Here is a 21,703-nt window from a genome sequence, read left to right on the forward strand (position 1 = left end):
GAACACGGGTTGAAACATGAACCAACTGCACACACACACACACACACACTGCGGCAAAAAACTAACCACCGGAGGAATCCTTTTGATGAATTTCCAGAAGGTAAAGGTACGCCCGCTCCGCTCCGGCATGGGGCAATGGGGGGAAAATTTCCCTTTTTCCATTGATTAGATCGGGCACCGAAATGCAACGGGAGCGAAGTGGAACCTAGAAACACAACAAGCACGGTAGCACCATTGGCAGCAGCAAAGCTCCGGCGTCAGTTCGCAATGTGATTGCGCCTTTTTCGCTGACAGACAGCAAGCCGAACGATTACATTCGAATGGAAAATGGAAAATAGTTGTTCAAAGTCAATTGCCACTTAGCACAATTGCTGCCCGGACCGCTCGGTTTGCCCTTGGCAGAGGGTGGCAAAAGCCCGGCTATCAATGCGCTGTTGTTGCAAGCTCTACACGCTAAGACTGCGATGTTCTTATGCAAATACGGTTAGTGCAAACAAGGCGTTCAAGGCTCAGCTTCAGCGAAGACAACCGGATAGATGTCTGTCTAAGCAGCTTTGCATCAACTGTTGAACGTTTGGTGATCACTGTTGAACGCTTAGACTGTTGGAAAAGTGTCTGCGTTGTGATTTTACTCGGAATTGTTTGAACATAGATTGAAGAGAGATAGAGAGAATTTTATTTAAAAACGACCAGCAAGAGCTATCTGAAATCTTGTTTTTGAGCCATTTTTAATGCCAAGTCGGTTTATTTTTAATCAGTAAAATTGTTGAGATATTTTTTTTTTAAATATTGCTGATGAACTTAAGACAAGTTATACATTGTACTGTACAGTGTCGTGTACTTCTTGAGGATGTGACGAAGTACTCATGGTTACTGCATGTCTTCAGTTCTTGTGTAGGACCCTTTTGAACCATTAATGGATGGTTTTATTCATTGTTTTAGACTTTAAATTAAAATAATATGTCAATCGGTTGGTTTGATTCATTCAAATGAATCAACAATGAAAATTTGAAACACGTATTTCGAAGTGTATCATCATAGACCAACCGAAATGGTCCCAACCGGCTTGTAAGGAGATCTTGAGCTTCATGAATCTTTTTATATTCTAATTGTAATCTAATATGGTACCTACTAATCTGATATGGAACATACATTGGCCTATACAAAGTGGAATACGATTCGGTTTCTGTTCCATCCGTCTATCCGTGGTGTTAGGATATTCTTAGACGAGTCTCTATAATATTCATAAATATGCAATATCTCATTTTGGATACTTCACTAAACACTACCCAAATAGCCAACACTGCTTAAGCAGCCAATTTTGGCAAGCTAAAGATCGCTGCTTGAACTCGCATTCGGTTCTTCTAAATAGCGCCTAAGCCGCTTCCTTATGTTTCATTGCAGTGGATTATTTTTCTTGTGTTTTATTTTCAAGCAAGTCATACATTAAAAGCTATAAAGTTCCACCATGTTCGGTACAGGTTCTTAGCAAGCCTAAAAGTTCCATCGTCAACCCTACACATAGTGCTAATCAGCCACAAAGCTCCAAAGAGTACCTTGTGCTTGTTAAAAAGCTTAATAGTTCCACCAAGTATCGACATTGGAACGATTTTTCATTAAATCAGCTATGGAGTTCCAGCTGCCTATTTGGGTAGATGATAAGATGCTTATAAAGGACCTGATATCAGACAACGCTCCAGATCATCTGCCATATAATCGGTTTTGTAGATTAGTAAACCCTCTACCTCCTAGCATTTATTTATCTGTCGGAATTGCCTGTCCAATATCGATGTCATGCGGCAACGACCTCTCTCTTTCGATTTTAAAACGAAACTAGATACACATTAACCTCCAGTTTCTTACAAATGCACCAAACACCGAACATAAACGCGGAGAAAATCCCCATTCTAAACGGCCAATACAAATCCTTCTCCACTCCAATGCGTCCAATTTTCCCCACGGGGTACGGGTGGGACAGTTAATTACAATCTCGCAGAATTAATTAAATTGGAAAACTGGTCGCCATTTTTAAGCCGACACCCGGATCAAACCACCCCATTTCCCACGTTTCTTCTCTAATACATTTGATCTGCTTTTGCCATAAAAGCAGACCGGACGGTAGTGGAGGTAACAACATTCATACATACACAAAAAAGGGGATGAAAACATTTTGTGTGCCAACCCCCCCCCTGTAACGAGCGGTGGATGATCCGTTCCGATGCGACGCGGTGTTGAAGTGTAAGCCATACATCATCCCTTTGTACACCCCCCTTGGGAATGGGTCCAATTATTATTCAAACACCTCCCACACACACACACGGAGATATACACATGCCTATCCAATTGGACACGCTGCAATGGGATATTAGTAGTGTTTGCTAATTAGAATTTACAAATAAATTTCAATAAATTATGCAAATCGTATCAATTAAATATCGAGCGCTGTGCCGTCGAAATGGCTTTTCGTCAGTCGGCATTCAAAAGTCCTGGGGCTCAATGCATCATTCCGTTATTTAAAAAAAAAAGGTACCAAAGGGGAACGTTCATATTCGAATGGGAGTTCTTATCGAGTTCCACAATCAATGTGGGATGCACAGAAAATATGTTTCTCTTGTTGCTGTTGCATTTATTTTTACAAACTGCATTCCCACAACCGGTACAGACGGTTAGTGATTTAGTTTTCCGAATGTTTTTATATAGCTTCCCCCCTCCCCTTTATTCCCATACTCCTAATCACGATTTTGCGAACATAGAAGCTCAATCACAGAGAGAGAGAAATACCCTTCCCAGGGAAATATAAAGTATTCATTCCACTTCCGGTGGAAACTTTTCATAAGGGAAAATTAAGCTAACCAACAGCAAAAAAAAGCAAACTCATGGTAGCAATAGTAGTAGTAGTCGGAACTATCGGGAACACCGTGTTTATTCTCGGAACCGGGGCAAAAAACCGGCAGGTTGGGTTTGGCAAAATCTTTCCACTGCTCACCGGGAGCAATTAATCCGGCGAAAACGTGACATGGTCAAAGTTTCACATTCCGGTTCGCTCATGAAAAACATGAAATATTTAATCAATTTCGATAGTTATGAGTTCTGATGCACATGCACAGCTCAGCGGGCGTGAATGGGACAGGGAGCGATCTCCGGTGTCCCCCGCATGACTTCCGCTGTAAATAGCGCTACCCGGAATGGAATGGAACTGCAATGGAATAGCAAATGAATGGAGGCGGAACACGGGATCACCGATTATGGCGATTTGCTGCCCATTGCCGGAAAAACGGGATTGGCAGATTCAATATTTAGCAGTTTAAAAAGGGTTTCTGGCAGTTTCGCTGGAGCTGCAATCGTGTTGTCCGAGGTAGCGCCTAAAGGTATGCAAAATGCCAATCAATTGAGTTTTCAGTATCTGTGCTATGGTGAAATCGTTTCTGCTTCTTTACTGTGTTTGAAGAAGAATTCAATAAAATTTGTAACAATGAATGGGAATAGCAAAATTCATGGAACTTTTACTGTTTTTAAAACATTTTTCAAAAATCATATTAAACGATATTGCATAACATCAGGCGCAAATCCTATATAATATTGGCACATTTCTAAATTCAATCAAAGTAGGCCTGTAACCAATTGAGTAAACCATTTACAAATGCTCAATGGCCGTTATTTTGGTTTTGTAAGTGCCCAACGTACTTTGTTCTCTCCCTCCGCAATATTAACCGCACAGGAAGCTAAAACAAACTCCATTATTTACGCTATTTGCTGTTGGTGTAATTTATGCATTTTCGAATTTATTGCACCATTGCAATAGTTATACCTATTACCGTTTATCCCTTACCAATCTTCGATGTATGCGTGTGTGTGTGTGTGTGTGTGCCAACCAGGTTGGGAGATCGGGCAAAACCATCGGGAAGCTGATCCAAAGCCACTGTCTCACCATTACCCTCAACCACACCAGTGCCAGTGTCTATCAAAAATAGATAAATTCACCCGTGTAATGGCATCGGTCGAGATAAAGATATTGTTTTTATTGAGTGCACGAGTCGTGCCCGCAGCAAGCGACTGAAAGGGGAGCGACGGGCTTTAAATTGATTTTGTTTTCACGCCGCAAACAGAACGCCATGAAGTGCTTGCGGTCGGTTGGAGGCGGGTGGATTGACAAAATGTGCCACAACGACGGGCAAAATCAATTCCAGCCATGGCACGACGGCGAGTGGCAAAACTGCAAACATGCGACATCCTCATCCAGGGCCCGGTTACGACCGTCTCCTGTCCAGTTTCCAAGCGGGACGGATTCAGAGACTTGATCGTTGAACCGGTGAGCCACGCCACGCGGCGGGAAGGTCCAGGAGCGAGTGCTTCCGATGTCGGCCAGCGACAGGAAATTGAATCAAACCATCTCAGCAACATTCGCCCTGGCGCCACAAGAAGTCGCACATCGACCGGTGCGCCGCGATAGTGGAGCGGAAGTGGACGCTCTTTCCACACGTAGCGGAAGCCCGGCCCCGGGTACACACAGCTGATACACACACACACACAGGCACATTGGGGAACGAATTGGCTCAACCGTTTGGTCGACGGGTAAGCGACAACTAAAACCAATAAAATAATTGCTTCACACGACGTAAAGCTACGGCAAAACAACGGAATCAATTTATTTTTATATACACGTCGCCACAATCGTGTGGCGTCGGGTCAGCCTTTCGTAAGGGCGGCTGCCGCTCTTCTATCACGAACGGTCGGGCACGTTGTCTTGGGGACTTTCTTAGTGCTGCTGCTGCTGCTGTCCGCTGCTCACCGCGCTCCGGAAACGATATCTGCGGTCCGGTGGTTCGCTACGCAATCTGCGATGGCGAGTGCAAGTGAAACGATTCATCAACTATCATCGGGTAGGGTAGCGGCCGCAGGTTCTATGTGAGATTCGGAAGAAAAAAACTGTAAATTGACTGGAGATACATTTACAAACCTTGCAGAGAGAGAGAGAGAAGGAAAATGTCTTCGTATGCGTCTTTCGAATGACTAAGTTTAAAAATGGTTGGATTTATCGAGCTTAAACGTTCCTTGCTGAGGATGAGACTACAAATCATAACCCAAAGGATGATGTGTTGGACTTAATCTCTGGAATGTCCTTCCTGGTATTGAGCCTCTTTTTTGTTGTCGTGCAGTGTCGAAGCATGTCGAGCTTGAGACGCTGCATGACAGCGAGGTCGCCTACATCTCGTATAGCTCGTTGTTGTATCGGTTCATGCATACGGTGCCAAAGGTCCTTCTGAGCATCTTCCTCTCGAACGCGGCTTAGAGGATTTTTTTCTGACGAGCCGTCAGATGGATAGGGTACATGTCTTAGTGACTTGTGAGAGAACTGGTACTATAAAGGTTCAATATTGTTCCATCGCGACATCGCGTTCTTTGAGGTCAACTACTTTCACACGGCTTTAGAACGACAGGTTGGTAGCCATCCTGAAGAGATGCGCTACATTATAACGATATAAAATGATTTTTGACAAGTATAAAAATGATTTAATTATAAATAACAAGAAGGACTTTCTGTTATTTTCTTTATCCTTTAAAGTATCACAAAACGGTGAAAGAAAAGGAAGAATTTATGCCACTCAATAGGAACAAAATTCAAAATCCTTCTCTGACCACGTGCTAATTCAAATTGCACTGGCAGCACTGCTGCTCGAACGATGGAATTTGAACGTTACAACTTCTACAGCCATTCGATATCATGTATGTGTGTCTCAATTCAATGATTTTCCATTAAAAGACTCGTTTTCTACCTATTTTACCTCAACAACGCAATATTGTGAGTAATTTAAATGTATGAAAAAAATCCATTAACCTTCCACCCTTATTCGAGCAGTTACCATTCGTTCGAGCAGTCCCGAAGGGCCTTTCAGCGGAAAAGCCGAACTTTGACAGCTTTCTAATGGTGAATGTTGACAGTGGATATGAAAACAAACAGAATCCAATTAGAATCACCCATATTGTTGATTCATTGCTCCCAAGCTGCTCGCCAGAGAAAAACCAAACAAAAATCATGTTCCATTAGCTGCAACTGTTCCAATGTAATCGTTACGCATTCACGCAACCATAATGCACACACGCACTGCCAGCTGGCAAACCACCATCTCACCAGCGACCAGCGTCTTCGAACACTTTCCTCAGGTATGTGTGAGAGATATTGATGCGCCAGTAGTGTGAGGATGTGAAATTCGACACCACGAGTTCGATTTCGATATCGATATCGCGCGATAACAACAGCCCTTCTCGCTTATCGAACTCGCTGTCTCCTCAATCCTCCCAGGGCCAATCTTTATCGCGACCGCAGTACTACGGTGAGCAACGTTACCGCTGACGGGACGCAAGCCAGATAAGCCTCCCAGCCAGTTTGATAGTGCGCTTCACGATGGAAGGTAACGCGTCCATATATCCAAAAACGATTTCGATTCCGATGGCAGGTGGCCTTCACTATCACTTTCTATCACTTTCCAGACATACCGAGCTACATTCCGGACATTCTCGAAAATCCGATTGTGCATTTTACGCAACGGTACGACTGGGACTGTGGGCTGGCATGCATTTTAATGGTACTGGACCGTCGGCAGCGCCAAACCTTTCTGTCCCAGTTTCAGCAGATCTGCGACGAGGGTCAGTTTGGCAAAAGGTAGGTCACACAGCTAGACCCTTTTTGTGTGCGTGTGTGTTGAGATAATTTCACATTTAAAATTGCTCACTTCAGCACATGGACAATTGATTTGTGTTACGTTTTGAAGGACTTCAATGTCCCGCACCGGTACCTCACGAAAACGATCGGTGCGAACCCGAACCATCGCGTAAACGATTACTACAAATCCTACACGCTGGTAAGCGGCTTTTCTCAATATGTGTGGTTGCGTACGCGTACAGCGAGTTGCTTATCTTTCCCAACACCGTAGGATATGCTGAGGGTAAATAACAAATTCCGCTACGCCGAGCAGAACGGGGTCGATGTGCGGCAGTGCACCGTCAACTATCGCTTCCTGATCGACCATCTCGGCACGTACGGCAACATCATACTGCTCATCAGTGCCTCCCTGCTGTACTGCGATCTGTGCAAGTTCAACAAGCTGCCTTGCGAAATACGGTAAGCGCAAGGCCTGCTAGATTGTATGCGTGAACAGTAACTAAAGCGTGGCTTCCTTTGCAGCTCCTGTCTAAGCATTACCCCGAGCTACATGGGACACTACATAGTGCTGTGCGGGTATAATAAAAAGCTGCAAAAGTTTATGTATCGCAATCCTGCCTGCAAAGACAGTAAGTAAAGCGGGAGAGCGGGTTTGTACGAGTCTATTAAATATCTTAATGTTTTTTTTTAATGTTTCTCAGGGGTATGCTACATTCCGTATCAAGCATTAGACAAGGCCCGCAAAGCGAACGGCACGGATGAGGATATTATTCTACTGTATGACAAACCAACATGACAACATACACACCAACACCCACCACCAGCGGTCGAGCGGTTTTTGCAGACGATCTGGCTAAAAACTGGAAACCTGTTCTAGTCTGGGCGACGCGCAGCAATTGTTGACAAACATTATTGTTTTGTTTTATATACCATTTACATTTCTCTATTAAATTTTACTTCGTTTAGAAACACTCACAACACACGTTTCCCACCTTCCCATCTCTTTCTTTCTCTAAGCCAAGTAGCATAACGCTTCCGGGTTGAATGTATGACTTCTCTAAATCCTGTTTATTTTGCTATCCTTCCGAAATGACGGGAGAAATATCTCGCTCTACCCACGCTCCCTAGAAGTGACGAAGGGGGGTGGGGGGAGGGAGCCGGCGTAACGTACGTTAAAGTATTAAAGCAAAACACGCCAAACACGTGTGCGCGCGGCGGCAGTCCCGGCGGAAGAAACGTCCCCGAAATTAAAACGAAACACCGCAACGCCTTCGACACGCACACGACGCTGACTCTCGGGGGGAGTTTGTAAGTTAAAAGTATCGGCGTGAAGGGGGGGAACGATGATGGATCCGTTAACTAAGAGATAATTTGTACACAAACTTTACAACAAACATGGGTTCTTCTTCGAAGGACAGTCTCTCTAAGGACGAAACAAAAAACAAACAAACAAAAAGCTAAACCGATAAGTGCTACCGGGAGGAATAAAACACGCTATCGTGACTAAGCATCTCTCTCTCTCTATCGTTTGAATGTCGTTCTTTGCGATCGGGCTACCTTTATCACGACACCTTTGTCAGGGATCTTGTGTTCTCGTTTAAAGACGTACACCATCGCACGTCACAGCTTTCCAGAGAGGGGGGATGATGAATAAGCTGGTCAGGAGTCCATCCGATAAACGTTCTTAAGTGTAAGGAAAATCTTCTAATCGGGCTCGGGTTCAATCGAACCCCAAAATCAGTACCGCGCGAACCGCCTATACAATAGTCGTGCCGTTTGTGTAGGAACCTTTTCCTCTCGCATATCGTGGAGGGTGTGAAGTTTTGTCAAATAACAACAAAAAGAACATGTACCGGGATGCGGCCAAACCCTACTTCGATCGGGACCTCCTGCTCTACTGTTCGTCAAAGATCACCTCGTCCACCTTCTCCGAATCGCTGGCCAGATCTTTGACCAGCTGCTCGACGCAGTTCTTTGGAATGAGCGTACCGACAATCTTGACGCCTTCCTTCGTCTTCAGCCGAATCACCTGCAGCCGGGACTGGTTGCCGATGCGGGCGGCCAGACTGTTCTCGACCCGCGCCCAAACCGCGAGTACCGAGCCGGACAGCACACTGTACGTACGTCGCCGCAAACCAATCTGTAATGGTGTAAAGAAAACGGTTTAATAAAGGTTCACCGAGAGAGCCACATGAACCACATTACCTCACATTCGTGACCGAGCGACACGTTCCGGCACTGGCCCTTCCAGTAGCTGTGCGAGCAGGTGTTTATCGACGCATCGTACAGCTGCGTCCAGTGCGGTTCCGCCTCTGTGCTGAGCACCTTCTTGTACTTCTTCTCCAGCTCGGCCAGCGTCTCGTGCTTAAACTGGAGGCCCGTGTTCGGGTGGTAGATCTGGAACAGGATCGCTTCCTTCTTGCCCTTCAACTCGCTGGCCACCCCGCCGGCCGTTAGTGCCTTCTTCTTGGCCGGATTTTCGATCTCGATCGCCAGCACCACGTTGTACTTGCCGTTGCGCGGATGCTGCGAGATGTAGAAGCCTTCCTTTTCACCACCAAGCTCGGACCACCTACAAATGAGAGAAGGTACAAAAATATATTTTCATTTGATCGTTACTAGTGATGGGAAAAATGAAGTTTTCGTCGGAATCGATTCGGACTAGGTCTTAAATTTTCTGGAATCGATTCCGGAATAGGCTCCGGAATTGACTCCAGAATAAGCATTGGAATCAGAATCGGTTCCGGAATCGGGTCCGGAATCAGCTTCGGAATCAGAATCGGTTCCGTAATCGGTATCGGTTCCGAAATCGGAATCGGTTCCGTAATCGGTATCGGTTCTGGAATCGTTATTAGTTCCGGAATCGGTATCGGTTCCGCAATCGGTAGCGGTTCCGGTATCGATATCGGTTCCGGAATCGACATCGGTTTCGTTATCGATATCGGTTCCGTTATCGATATCGGTTCCGGAGTAAGTATCGGTTCCGAAGTCGGCATCGATTCCGGAGTCAATATCGGATTCAGTTCCGGAATCTGTATCGTTTCCGAAATCGAAATCCGCTCTTGAATCGGCATCGATTCCAGAATCGGAATCGGCTCCGGAATTGATTCCAAAAACGGAATAGGAATCGAGCTCCATCACTAATTGCTACTAAAAAGAGTTTTACAAAGTTTACGCCCTTACTTGTCGATCGCTTCCTGCCAAATCATGCCACGCTCCACCTTCACCACGTGCAGCTCGGTTGGCGCAATGCCCGTCGCGTGCTTGCGCGCGAACCGAATCAGCTTAATGCGCGTTACGTTCTCTCCCGCTGCCCCAAGATCTGTAGAACGAGACAAATGGACACCATTACTCATCTGCCAGAGGTTACTAACCATATGGCTGGGTCATACGCACCCAAAATCCCGAGATCGAACCGGCCCCGCTTTTTCGCCTGCTCGATCGTAGCCTCCAGCGTGTCGGTAAAGTACTTGAACAGCCGGTTCTGCAGCTCGACCGGCATGCCGAGGATGCGGTTCAGGAACTTGGAGATGTTGTTGTAGTCCTTGTCGAGGCTCAGGACGCCCGGCATCTGCTCGCTGTTCACGATCAGCCCGACGCCCACTAGCGCCCCCGCCACGTCCTTGAAAAAGTCGCCCCGATAGTCGGCGGGCGGTGGCACGATCGGCGACTCGTACCCCATGATCGTCTTCATCACCGACTCGAGCGCCGTCCGGCCGTACTTGTTGTCGATGTTGAACTGGGACAGGTCGCGCGTTTCCGTCGCCCGCCGGTCACCGTGCGTAAGCGCACCGAGCGATTCCAGCCGCTTTGCCACGGTCGAGGCGAACCGCCGCTCGCCGGCCAGATCGGAGATAAGGAACATGTACTCGGGTGCGTTGACCTGATTGGAACGGTGCGTACGGCCGAACTGCTGGATGGCCCGGTCGGCCGACCACGGCAGCTCGAGCGTGATGTGGACGCGCCGCCGCTGATTCCGCACCCGCCGGTCGCTCTGCAGCGAGATGCCGCTCGAGGCCGCCTCCGAGATGATGGCCACATCCTTCGACCCGTCCATGAACCGCTGCTTCTCGGTAATGTTGAGCGTTTCGAGCGGCACGTCCTGCTCCGACCGCGACTCGTACTGTATCGAACCGTCGTCGTTCTGCACGACGCGCCCCTTGCGGCCCGTCATTTCGGCCACATTTTCCGGCCCACCGAGCTCGTCGATCAGCTGGTCGAGCGTGTTGGCCGGCAGCCGGTCGCCCAACCGTTCAATCTTCGCCAGCAGCTCGTCCTTCATCTGGCAGGCGCGCTCGATCGCGTCCTTCGGCGGTGGACCGCCCGCCAGCTGGATCGAGAAGCCATTGCTCGACTGGATGGTGGTCGGTTTCGTGTCGGTCTGCTTCTTCGTCAGGTGGGCCTGTATTTTGTCCTGCGTGCTGATCGGTTTCTTCCGCCCCGTGCCCAGCGCTAGCGCTGCGGCGGACGAAACAGTCGCTGCCGCCGTTGTCGCCGGTGGTTTGCTCTTGCCTTTCGACTTCACCTTGCTCGAGGAGGAGGATGACTTCGTTTTGCTGCTCACCCACGGATCGTCGTCGTCGCTGCCCGACCCGGTGAAGAACGGATTGTACTCGTCGCTCTGGCTCGCCGCACTGTCGTAGTGGTCGTTGTCGCTTTCCTCCGGCTCGCTGTCGGACGGCTGGAAGTCGGATTCGTTCGAGCGACGGGGCGATGAGGCGGTCGACGATGCGTCCGACGACGTACCTTCATCGTCCGACGAACCGTTGTTTCTCGAGCGCTTGGTCTTTGGCACGCCCGCCGTCTTGCTCGCAGCTCCGGCTCGCTTTCGCTTCGCATCCCCGAGAGCCGTCCCTCCGGACGCGGGTGCCGTCGCCTTGCTGCGGGCAATATCTTGCAGTATACTGTCGAGCTGTGTGCGACCGTCCGCCAGCCCCAGCAACCGATTGATCCGACTCCGGTCCGGTGCGGGGAAGTGTTTCTCCACCAGCGACTGCAGCACACCCTTTGCCGTCGACACGAAATCGCTCAGCTCGCCATCGTCCCGCTCGAGCTGCTCCAGCGTGCGAGCCTCGCCGGTCGACTGCAAACCGATCACCACACACTTGCCATACTTGATGGCTTCCCGCGCAACCTTCACCGCGTGGTTCACCTTCGAGGCGATGCAGAGATACTTGAAGAAGCGCTGATGCGCCGACCAGAACTGGCCCCACATCGTCTTCTTCATGCGGCTCTCGGCATCGATCAGTTCTGCCGCTTCGGTAAACTTTTGCATCGCCTCCACCCACTGCGGAGGAGAAGAAATACGGGGGGAAACAGTTAATTGTTGGACAAGTTTGCAAAATAAACGCAATAATTACCAGCTCCACTGACGCATCGTACACCTGCTTAAAGTCCTTCGTCAGTGGCACCTCCTCGATCTTGAACGTCACCCCGTGGAAGCTTAGCTGGCGCGCAATGTACATGCCACGCTGCTTCATGTCCATCGCAACGATCTCCATCGCTCCAACACCACTGTGGAGAGAAAATCACCAACCGTCAATGAGTGGAATACGTTCACAAGAATCATTACAAGCATCAGCACTTACCGCTTCTCTACCGCCTGTATAAAATCATTAAAGGACGGAAACGGTGTCCCCTGGCCCCAGATGCCCAACCGCACCATGTACGCCATGTTGCGCGGTTCCGATGCGCCGGTGGCGGACGCGTACACGACCCGCGCCTTCGGCAGCTTGTTCTGCAGCTCCAGCGCGGTCAGGCCCGTTTTCGTCGGCTTGCTCGAGCCCACCGGGCAAAGGTTCTTCGCCTTGTGGCACTCGTCGAACACGATCACACCGTCAAAGTCGGGCCCGCACCACTGCAGCAGCTGCTTCAGCCGCGACTTGTACTTCCCAGCCGTGCTCTGCGACTCCCCGATCAGGGCCGAGTACGTGCCAAAGATGACGCCCTTCTTCACGTTGTGGTTGACCGTGGAGTTGATTTTGGCGTACTTAAGCTGCGGGAGAGGGTAAAATACAGTCCAATTAGTAATCACAGATTAAGGAATTACTTTTTTTTCGGCGTCCAATCTTACCTTGTTAAGGGCAAGCACCTCAATCTTGCCGGCTCCAATGTCGCGCAAATCGCGCTCCGCATCGTATCGCAGATCGTTCGACACCGATATCCAGATCGACTTTTTGCGCCCCTTCAGATAGTTCTCGTAGATGATGCCGGCGATTGTACGACCCTTGCCGACACCCGCTCCGTCCCCGATCAGGAAGCCGGCCCTCGTCCCGTCCGGCAGTAGGTGGGCGTGTGCCTGGCTCGCGTACGTTATCGACTCGAGCTGAAGGGCGCTCAGCAACCCACCGTTGATCGTTTCGGGCGGAATCGACAGCTGATAGTAGACGTCACTCGGTTCGACCGATGATAGGGAGGCCGTTTCCACTACCGGGTCCGGGTGCTTTTTGCCAATTTTCACTGTGAGAAAAACATTTTAAAATGAATTAACACAAAAAGAACAAATTGTTTGCTTCCAAAAATCACACTTACGCTTAGCAGGCCAATATTCGGCGTACGTTTCCGCCACACCCATCTCTTCATCTTCCGCTTCCTCCTCTTCGGGCATTTGGTTGAGTTGTAGCTGGCAAAGAAAAACGGTTTAAATTAATATTCTCCACATCAGAGACGCTTTGGAGGTTTTTTTTGTATAAACTCAGCATCAATTCTTTCAATAGTACCTTGCTAGGATCTGCCATCACCATTTGCGAGAGCAGTTGCGTCGGTATGCCGCTGGTTAGGTAGTGCGGGTTGGCCACCAGCATCGCCTGCAGGTTTTGCAGCATGAGCTGGTTTGTCATAATTTTGTTCACGCTGTCGGAGCCGATCGCACCGCTGCTACCGCCGCCGCCTATCGATGAGTTGCCACCGTACCCTCCGAGGCCGGACATTTCCACTGAGGATAGCAGAGTGCGAAAAAGAAAATCACGTTAAAGAAGTTTAATTATGCAATTATAAGTAGCCGCATAACACTAATAAAAAAGGATAATTAATTATAAACAAAATAACTTAACAATATAAACATCAAGCATAAATAAGAAAATAATATATGGCTGAAAACACAAACGAGACGAAACCGAATAAGTAAATAAGTCCTCCAGAGACGAATAGAAATGGCCTGAATGTCTTAAAACCTAGCCAAACACAACTCTAGCAATGATCCAACAAAGGAAATACGACATATCAATGTACTGTGCAAATGTCTTATATGCAATAGATATGCTCCGAACCAGGAGCACATTGGGTGAAGCGAAACGCGACAAGAACCCAATCACAATTCCATCTAATTATGTACCACAGACATTCGCAGAGATTAACATCTGCACAAACACATAGAAGCTGACGTCTATATCCCCTTGCCCCAGCGGACCGATTAGTAAGCTGCATCAGCAACAATTTGAATTCAATTACACAAATTATCCATTACAGAGGCACAAGTGGGTTTCAAATCTGTCAAATTATTTCCATTTTTTGGCACTACACGGGATAAATGAATTTTTAATCAATGTCGCAGATTTATGTATTTTGAAGTGGAACAATTTCGATCGATAGTATCCAATCGGATTATATCAATATTCCCATAGCACCATGCAACGCCGCAGGTTATATTTCCCCAATATAGCTCAATAATTGGGCCGGTCTGGTGGTACAGTCGTCAACTCGAACGACTTAACAACATAACCGTAATGAGTTCAACCCCTAAACGGACCGTGTCTCCATGCGTGTAGGACCTGACTGACTACCCTGTTATGGGGGGAATAACCAATAAGTCACTAAAAGCCAAGCCCAAGCCCACAAGTGTGATACAATCAAGCCTTTGACTGACCGACAACGATTGTTGTGTCATTGAAGAAGAAGAAGACACGGATCTGGTCATTCATTACTGAGAAGAACCATACATCAAAAGCAAAATGAAATTTTCTAGTTGAAAAAATAACTTATATAAACGTCTCATATTCAAAATGAAGAAATTAGTAACCAAAAAAAACTGATTTCTGCCAAAGCATGCAACTAACCAACAGAAGACATCGCAATGATTGACACTACATGCGCTTCAGGAAGAAAACGATAACAAATCAATGTAAAATATCCTATGTTACCTTACCAAAAAGGGAAGGAATGAAATGAAACCAAAAATCAGACATCAAACGCAAAAAACACAGCTCAGGAAAAGAAAAAAAGCAGAACCATTTGGCTGCCGCCGCCGTACTACTGCCGCAAACGGGCGCCACTGGTGGTGGCCGGTGGCGGCGGTAACTTACTCTGCGCCAGCAGAGTGGCAATGCCGGGCGGATAGTAGCTGCCCAGCCCGCCCAGTATGCTGGTCGCTCCCGGGGGTACCGTGCCGGTGATCGGCGGTGCTGCTGCTGTTGTCGTCACCATCGACGTCGTCCCCGTCGTCATCATCGCTGCCGTTGCCTTCCCGATCGGTTTGCTGCTACCGCTGGGACCTTCGCCACCCAACCCAACCCAACGGTTACCACCGCCGGTCGACGAAGATGGACACGGTGCAGTAGCAGTAGAAGCAACTGTCGCCGACGCTGCATCGACACACGGACACACACGGACACACAAGATCGATGCCGGAAAATCGGACCGCGGAAGTAAATAATTTCATACGGAATCATGTCGGACAGATGCGGGAGGGGAATGATTGGGAGGGATGAGGGAGAAACATCCGCAAGTTGCACCGAAGCAGCGCAGGACACAAATAATTTATGCAACGGAAGCAGAGGTGGGGTGGGGGGGGGGAATGCATCGCGTAAAGTCCGGGTGAAGAAGGTGATTAGGATTTATGTACCAACACACCAACACACCAACACACAAGCGAGCAGCAGCGTGTACAAGACATTAGATGTCCGGTTGGCGCGTTATTTCCGCATCCAGATTCCAGGCAAACGGCGCGGCGGCGTGCGGATGCGGAGAAAGGTTGGCAGATATTTGATAAGGAATATGGAACCGGACAGTGCGGGTGGAAGAGAACAAGAGACAAAAGACAAAAAGGCAAGTTAGCGAGGAGCAAGCACGGGAGGCGTTGAAAAGAGCATGGCTAGAGCATCTTCTTCAAGCACCAACGAACCTAAGACATCGCAACAACCCTGGGCAACATTTCCAATCGCCAAACAAGATTAATGCAGTAAAACAGGAAAGGATGTTGAGTCTTTCCTGCTACAAAACGCTTTTCTTTTGGCGGGAAATTTGACCCTGTGGTTGGTAGAGCATGCGGTCTTATTAACGCGCTCAAGTGACGTCACTTCCATGAGCCGCCTTTCTTTTCCGCCCTTGTGCTGCCGGCACACAACAGGCAACCCCCCCCCCCCCTTAATATACTAAGATTCTGTGAACGATTACACTACTCACCACTGCCCCCCGTGCCGGTACCGACCGGTCCGGTCAACCGCGAGCCGCCCGTTGGCTTCATGGCGGTGCCGATGGCGCCTGCCGTACGGTTGCCCGCGATCAAACCACCGCCGCTCGCCATCATCACGCCCGCTATCGAATCTTTGGAGGGTTGCTTAATGATAAAGTTACCGCCGGCCAGCTTGTTCAGAACCGGCGGCGCTGGCTGCACCTTCTGCCCCGCTTGCTGCTGCTGCTTTGCATCGCTTTTGCTGCTAATGCCGGTTGCTGCCATGCCGAATCCGGTGCCCGCGACGGTCGATGTGCCTGCTGCCGCTTCCGTTTTGTACTTTTTCGTCAGCGTAGCGACCGTGGCCAGATCTTTGCCGCCGCCTGAAGAAAAAGATGAAAGAGCAAAGACAGTTTGTATTAGAAAACAACAAAAACAAAACAGCAAATAAAATAACGAATATTTTGAAACAGGAATTAAAGGTAACATTGGCACACACCGGAAACCGACATCGTGAATACCTTGGTGGCTGTGGTTGTCAACCGTTTCGAACTTTCCCTGATTCAGCGTCTTGCTAGCAGCGTCTTCTTGCTCTGCCCCCGAAAACAGCGCGGAGCAAACAAACAGCACGGAACAGCAGATCGATAATTTTAGGCTCGGTCGGTCAAAAGCCAAAACCGACGCGGGGGAGAGAGTGTGAGCGAGAGAGAGAGAGAGAGCGAGAGATGCAAAACTTGGTGCGGTGCGATGGTAAACGACGAACCCGGGAGAGCCTTTCGCGCGCGCGTCCTGACACATGCGAGCTAATAATTCAACTGACGAACGCACAAATAACGAACCAACCCTTTACCGACCGACCAAGCCGTTAGAGCCAGAATGTGGCACACACACATAAACACACAAACATCAGCGCGCGAGTCATAGAGCCACAATTAGAACGGGAGGCGGATGGGAAGAGGAGGGATGCTTCACGTCTTAGCGGCAGCGTTATTGCTTACCCCATCCAACCCACCCACCACCCACCCACCACAGGGATGATGGTCCGCGGAAACACACGCAGGACTCAATCATCGTTTTGAACGGAAAACGGTCGACACAGGACGATCCAGCGGGTGGATTGTCGGTGGATGAGTGAGTGCGGGCGGACGCCCAGTGGGTGGTTCTAGAATCGCGAACACAATTCCTCTATAGCCTAAGCAAAGGGGAAGGAGAAGGGTGTGAGAAGGGAGGCGGGAAGGGAGGCGGGAATGAGGGAAACTTTCTCCTTACCCCTTACTAATCTCGCCCTTCCCATCCTCATTCTGCCCAAACTGCTGCTGCTTCTTATAGCAAAACGACAAGCAGCCCAACCTACCGGGAGAAACGGAGGGCCGTTGTGGTGGTGGCCACCCCCTCCTCTAGACATGAGCGTGGGACGGAGAGAGAGAGAGAGAGCGCGCACTACAGGAAACTTTAAAGCAAGAAATTGATGCCTACATTATGCAAAGAACAGGGTGCGAGGGTGGTAGGAAAGTTTAGAAAGGGGGTTGGTACACAGTACAGGGACGAGACGGGAATCTTTCACCGAAAGGGGTTGTTCGGCATTCGCGTTCGGGTTGTTTGTTGCGAAGACGCTCCCGCACAGGTGGCGGTGGCGACGAACCCTTCCAGTTTCTTGGAACGTCGTCTTCATCGTCGCCCTCCGACCTGTGTGCGTGTGTGTGTGTGTGTGTTGGGGGGGGGATGGAAAGGGGTTTTTGTTGTTCGTGAGAAATTCGCCAAACCGATCCGCCACAGCAACCAGCGCGGCGGCAATGGGGGGTTTCGGACAGCATCGGATGGGTCGCGGTCCCCTACTTGACGATGTCCTGCATGGATTTGGAGATGGATGGTTTGGAAGGGGAGGCGCAGTGCAAAATTGAATCGATTCTCCTATGACTGCTTGTTTGTGTGTGTGTGGGTGCGTTCTGGTGGATAATAATATGTACATAAGAACGTGTGGGGCTGAAGGAGATAATTTGGGAGGCCCGAAACGTTGCACCGGTCAAGTCCGCGACGTATACAGCAGGCGGACGGGCGGATGTGGCTGTTCGGATGCATGAATGCATCATATGCACTGGGCAGCCCAGGACAAATCCGCAAGACCTACAACTCGGCCCCCCGGGGGGCTTCGTTGATTCGCAGGTCGGACCGGGTTAGTTATTAGCTCGTATTAGCGAGCTGATTTGAGATTTGTATCTTCCAACACTCCCTGGCCTGCTTTTTCGCTTCTCAGCCTGCCCCATGTGCCTGCATCCATCAAAGCAACAACCCCGTTTCACCACGGGATGTACATATACAATTAAATGCTGCTGCAGGATCGGCTGGTTGCCTCTTTGGTTCGACCAAGGCCTTTATCTCCCTCATGTCAAATGCTGCTGCCTCCTGATCGGGTCCGAAAATCTTGAATATTATTTACTCGGCACTACGCGGAAATCGCGAACAAAAAGCAGATCATTACCATTACCATCCTCCGCCGGGCAAGCATTTGTCAGCAAAACCTCCCAGTCATGGCAGCCATTTACTGGCGACTGCCCCCGCGCACGGGGTTCTACTGGCACGGGTTGGCTTTAAGTATATATTTACCTGGTACTTCAATCTCGTCCGGATCTTCGTCGTCGTCAAAGTCGGAATCGGTTGAATCGCCGCCGCCGCCGCCGCCGCCGCGACCACCGCCAACCTTCTCGTCGGCTTCCTCCTCCTCGTCATCGTCGTCTTCCTCCATGCCGTAGGAGGATTTCTTCAAAGCCTGCAAAACAGCCCAACGAAAGGGAGGGGGGACAAGTTTAAATTATTACTTATCAGCGACAACGGAAGGACATGAAAAGCCGTTTAAATGGGAAATAAGTAAAATTTCGCTAGCGAAAGACTGTTGTGCAGCAGCACATTGCTCATGAAATAATTAATTGTTCCCGCGTTCCCTCGATTCAAATTCTCCAAGGAATTTCCTACGACGGTACAATCTTACCCCAGGCTAACTCGATTAGATAGTTAATTAAATATATGATACATTATCGGAAGATTCAATTTAGCTAATATTATTCGAATGTACAAATTGTAATGCTTCTCTTGAAAATGCCTATTTCTGTAATATTCCAAATAATATTCATTTTTTATGTGCACAGATCAAACATTTAGATAATAATAGAAACGCTCGAAAGGGATTTATTTATGATTAAAATATAAAAAAAAAGATTAAAACATGAAAGTTTGATAGAATTATAGAAAATAAAATATTTATTTTTTATGTTAAGCATTGGCCAAAGATAACATTACAGAAGCAATAAAAAAACAAAATTATCCAAAAATGATTAAACCAGACCCCCTGATCTTCCCACCACATGGCGATCGATGCGATTTAGCCGCTACCGGCATTGCCATTCACCATCCAAAAAGAGGAACGGAGGGGAAGAAGAAGAAAAAGCCACCCCAAAAATGTGTACCAAAAGCAAGGCAACAAAAACCACATGGCATGGCATGCTGCGCAACCTGTTTACTGTCGGCTCCACGTGTTTTCAAGCACGTTGTGGTGATTGCGTGGTGGTGGTGGAGATGGCGCGAGCGGCACACGAGGGAACCGCAAAACATTCCCTTTTCGTTGCCAGATTTGTCTTAAAAGTGTCCTTATTTTACAAAAAAAAAGTTTTCAGGGCTTTTTATCTTTTTTTTCAGCATGCGACACGAAAAAACAGCAATATGTTCCTATCGTTAATCTATCCCTACTTAGTTGCGCCTTTGCACTAATCATCAACATAAATCCTACTGCTTGCGAAATAAGAGCTGCTTATTGTGTCAGCTTTCCTCCTACTTAATTCGTCTTGGTGGCCGGGAGTTCCTATTCCAACCATCATCCCCTCAAATCGATAAAAGCCACACCCATCCTCATGTAAAGCTCCTTTTCCTAATGCTCCAAGTATAATTTACCCGAAACGGACCTATAATTCACCAAGGACATTCCAGGATAGCGAGCACGGCTGGGTTGCGAACATGCCGGCCCAATCTGTCCACGAATATTGAACCTCCGCTCGTCCCCCAACCCTACCAGCAGCATGTTGTTCTGTCAAAATATGACATTCGCCGTCTCGCCCCCTTCGCTACGGGCCTCTTTTTTATGTTGTTGGTTATGTTATGCTTTTTCTCTTCCTCCAGCCGGGGGCTCTGTTTTATTCTGACCCCCGATTGCATGTTTTTGTAATTGCTAACGTGCACGGCAACTTCTGCAATACACGGGATTAATACTGGCAAGGAGGGATGTTGTCTGCCACTGTTTTTGCACGCTCCCGAAATCCTCCCGAAAACTTGCCGGTCATGAGCTGCTGAAACTGACAGCAGCGTTGAAAGGCGCTACACCCAGACAGGGCGGGGGAAGTGGATATGTGATGATGACACTGCTTGGCAAGGATGTGTAAAAACCAAAACAAAAAATTACCATCCGATTCATAGCTGCTTCCTGCTGCTGCTGCTGCTGGCTTCGGTCGATTTTTTTTCCTTTCACTGTCGCTTTTTTGCAAACAAATTCCGCCACTAACGTTTCGTGGATTGGGTGGATGGAACAGTATTTCTCCCTGTAAACCTTGTTTTTTTTCTCTCTCCTCCCGATCACTTGAATCCGCACACAAACGCACACTTTTCCTATCACGAGCTCACATCTGCACCGTCCGGAACCACCCCGAGCAGGGGAAAGGCTGCACACCACCTTATGCCGCAACGGCAGGCGACTGGTTTAGCAAACACGACTTGCGACGACAAATTCGCTTTTCCGCACCACAGGCCACATGAAAGTACGGTGCGGCCTGCCTGGATCACAACGCACGGCAAATTTTCGCAATCCACTTCCCGCACACACAGCACACTTGGATGTTACCAAACAATCAGGGAGTAGAGACTGTCGGGGTCATCAAGCCCCCCTCCGCTTTTGCACTGCGGCCTGTGTGTGTGAGAATGTCGTAGTACCGGTGCGGAGACACTGTCCCCTTGTAACGCCGAACCGCAACGGAACACAAACTCCTTACCCCTCGCGCGCACACACACACACACACAATCGTTACGCACGTTCGTTCCGGAAGCGTTCCGGAAAGGGCTGGCGAGTATATTGGTTGGTACGTTCTTGCACGGGCAGTCGCCTTCGCTGTGTGCTCGCAGGAAACTAGAGCGGCACCGCAAGGGAGGCGAAGGTTTGCTGACCATGTGTGCGCGCCCTCCTCGTTGGATGACATTTTGGCTGACGTTTCTTTGCTTACACTGTCGGGTTGAATACTCACGCACCATCGCTCACGTACAGTCGCGTGCAAAAAAGGTGCACTACACGTTATTTAAAATTGAAATCTAAAATCTAATTTTAATGATTTGAGGAAAATTTCCCACTCTTGCAGAGAAGAGCCTTTTTTCATTCGAAATTTCTTCCCAACAATAGGTTTCGGAATAAAAATAGCAAACCCGAGAAGCTACATTCTAGGGATGGGAAGAATGAAGCTTTTGTCGGTATCGGTTCCGGCCAGCTCCGAAGTTTTCTGGAATCGATTTCGGGTTGTAGGTCCGAAATCGGCTCTCCGGTATCGGCTCCAGAATAAATTTCCGGAATCGACTCAGGAATTGGCTCCGGAATCGGCTCCGAAATCGGAATCGGTTCCGGAATC

At 48.7% G+C, this 21,703-nt stretch overlaps 2 protein-coding genes across 5 annotated transcripts; one reads left to right on the forward strand and one right to left on the reverse strand.

Annotated features, from left to right (window-relative positions):
* The first annotated feature begins 5,924 nt into the window (after positions 1-5,924).
* Positions 5,925-7,641, forward strand: LOC120955841 (protein GUCD1). Of its 2 annotated transcripts, none has more exons than XM_040377030.2 (7): positions 5,925-6,162; positions 6,259-6,410; positions 6,490-6,661; positions 6,737-6,860; positions 6,933-7,120; positions 7,184-7,290; positions 7,363-7,641. In XM_040377030.2, the coding sequence occupies exons 2-7, from the start codon at positions 6,404-6,406 to the stop codon at positions 7,455-7,457; spliced, it is 693 nt and encodes a 230-aa protein (XP_040232964.2). In that variant the 5' UTR covers positions 5,925-6,162; positions 6,259-6,403; the 3' UTR covers positions 7,458-7,641. The 2 variants fall into 2 exon arrangements, with proteins under 2 accessions (XP_040232964.2, XP_040232962.2); XM_040377028.2 differs by having other exon boundaries at positions 6,302-6,410.
* A 60-nt stretch (positions 7,642-7,701) lies between these two features.
* LOC120955840 (protein strawberry notch) lies at positions 7,702-21,274 on the reverse strand. Of its 3 annotated transcripts, XM_040377026.2 has the most exons (13): positions 20,497-21,274; positions 18,654-18,816; positions 16,061-16,432; positions 14,962-15,240; positions 13,381-13,595; positions 13,193-13,283; positions 12,735-13,120; positions 12,250-12,656; positions 12,022-12,175; positions 10,058-11,948; positions 9,845-9,983; positions 8,867-9,233; positions 7,702-8,801 (listed from the first exon to the last, which is right to left on the reverse strand). In XM_040377026.2, exons 1-13 carry the CDS (start codon positions 20,506-20,508, stop codon positions 8,556-8,558), a joined length of 4,722 nt encoding a protein of 1,573 aa, XP_040232960.2. In that variant the 5' UTR covers positions 20,509-21,274; the 3' UTR covers positions 7,702-8,555. The 3 variants fall into 3 exon arrangements, with proteins under 3 accessions (XP_040232960.2, XP_049464189.1, XP_049464190.1); XM_049608232.1 differs by lacking the exons at positions 18,654-18,816; positions 20,497-21,274 and adding an exon at positions 16,571-16,923; XM_049608233.1 differs by lacking the exons at positions 14,962-15,240; positions 18,654-18,816; positions 20,497-21,274 and adding an exon at positions 16,571-16,919.
* Positions 21,275-21,703: the final 429 nt, after the last annotated feature.

Source organism: Anopheles coluzzii, chromosome 3 (assembly GCF_943734685.1).
Source record: "Anopheles coluzzii chromosome 3, AcolN3, whole genome shotgun sequence".
Classification (NCBI taxonomy): domain Eukaryota; kingdom Metazoa; phylum Arthropoda; class Insecta; order Diptera; family Culicidae; genus Anopheles; species Anopheles coluzzii.

Coding starts and splice junctions, on each gene's coding strand:
- LOC120955841 (XM_040377030.2), top strand. Junction 6,861..6,932: donor ACTACAAATCCTACACGCTG/GTAAGCGGCTTT, acceptor CCAACACCGTAG/GATATGCTGAGGGTAAATAA. Junction 7,121..7,183: donor AAGCTGCCTTGCGAAATACG/GTAAGCGCAAGG, acceptor CTTCCTTTGCAG/CTCCTGTCTAAGCATTACCC.
- LOC120955840 (XM_049608232.1), bottom strand. CDS start 16,847: ATGTGTCAGGACGCGCGCGCGAAAGGCTCTCCCGGGTTCGTCGTTTAC. Junction 13,121..13,192: donor CGAATATTGGCCTGCTAAGC/GTAAGTGTGATT, acceptor TTTTTCTCACAG/TGAAAATTGGCAAAAAGCAC. Junction 12,176..12,249: donor ATACAGGCGGTAGAGAAGCG/GTAAGTGCTGAT, acceptor TTCTCTCCACAG/TGGTGTTGGAGCGATGGAGA.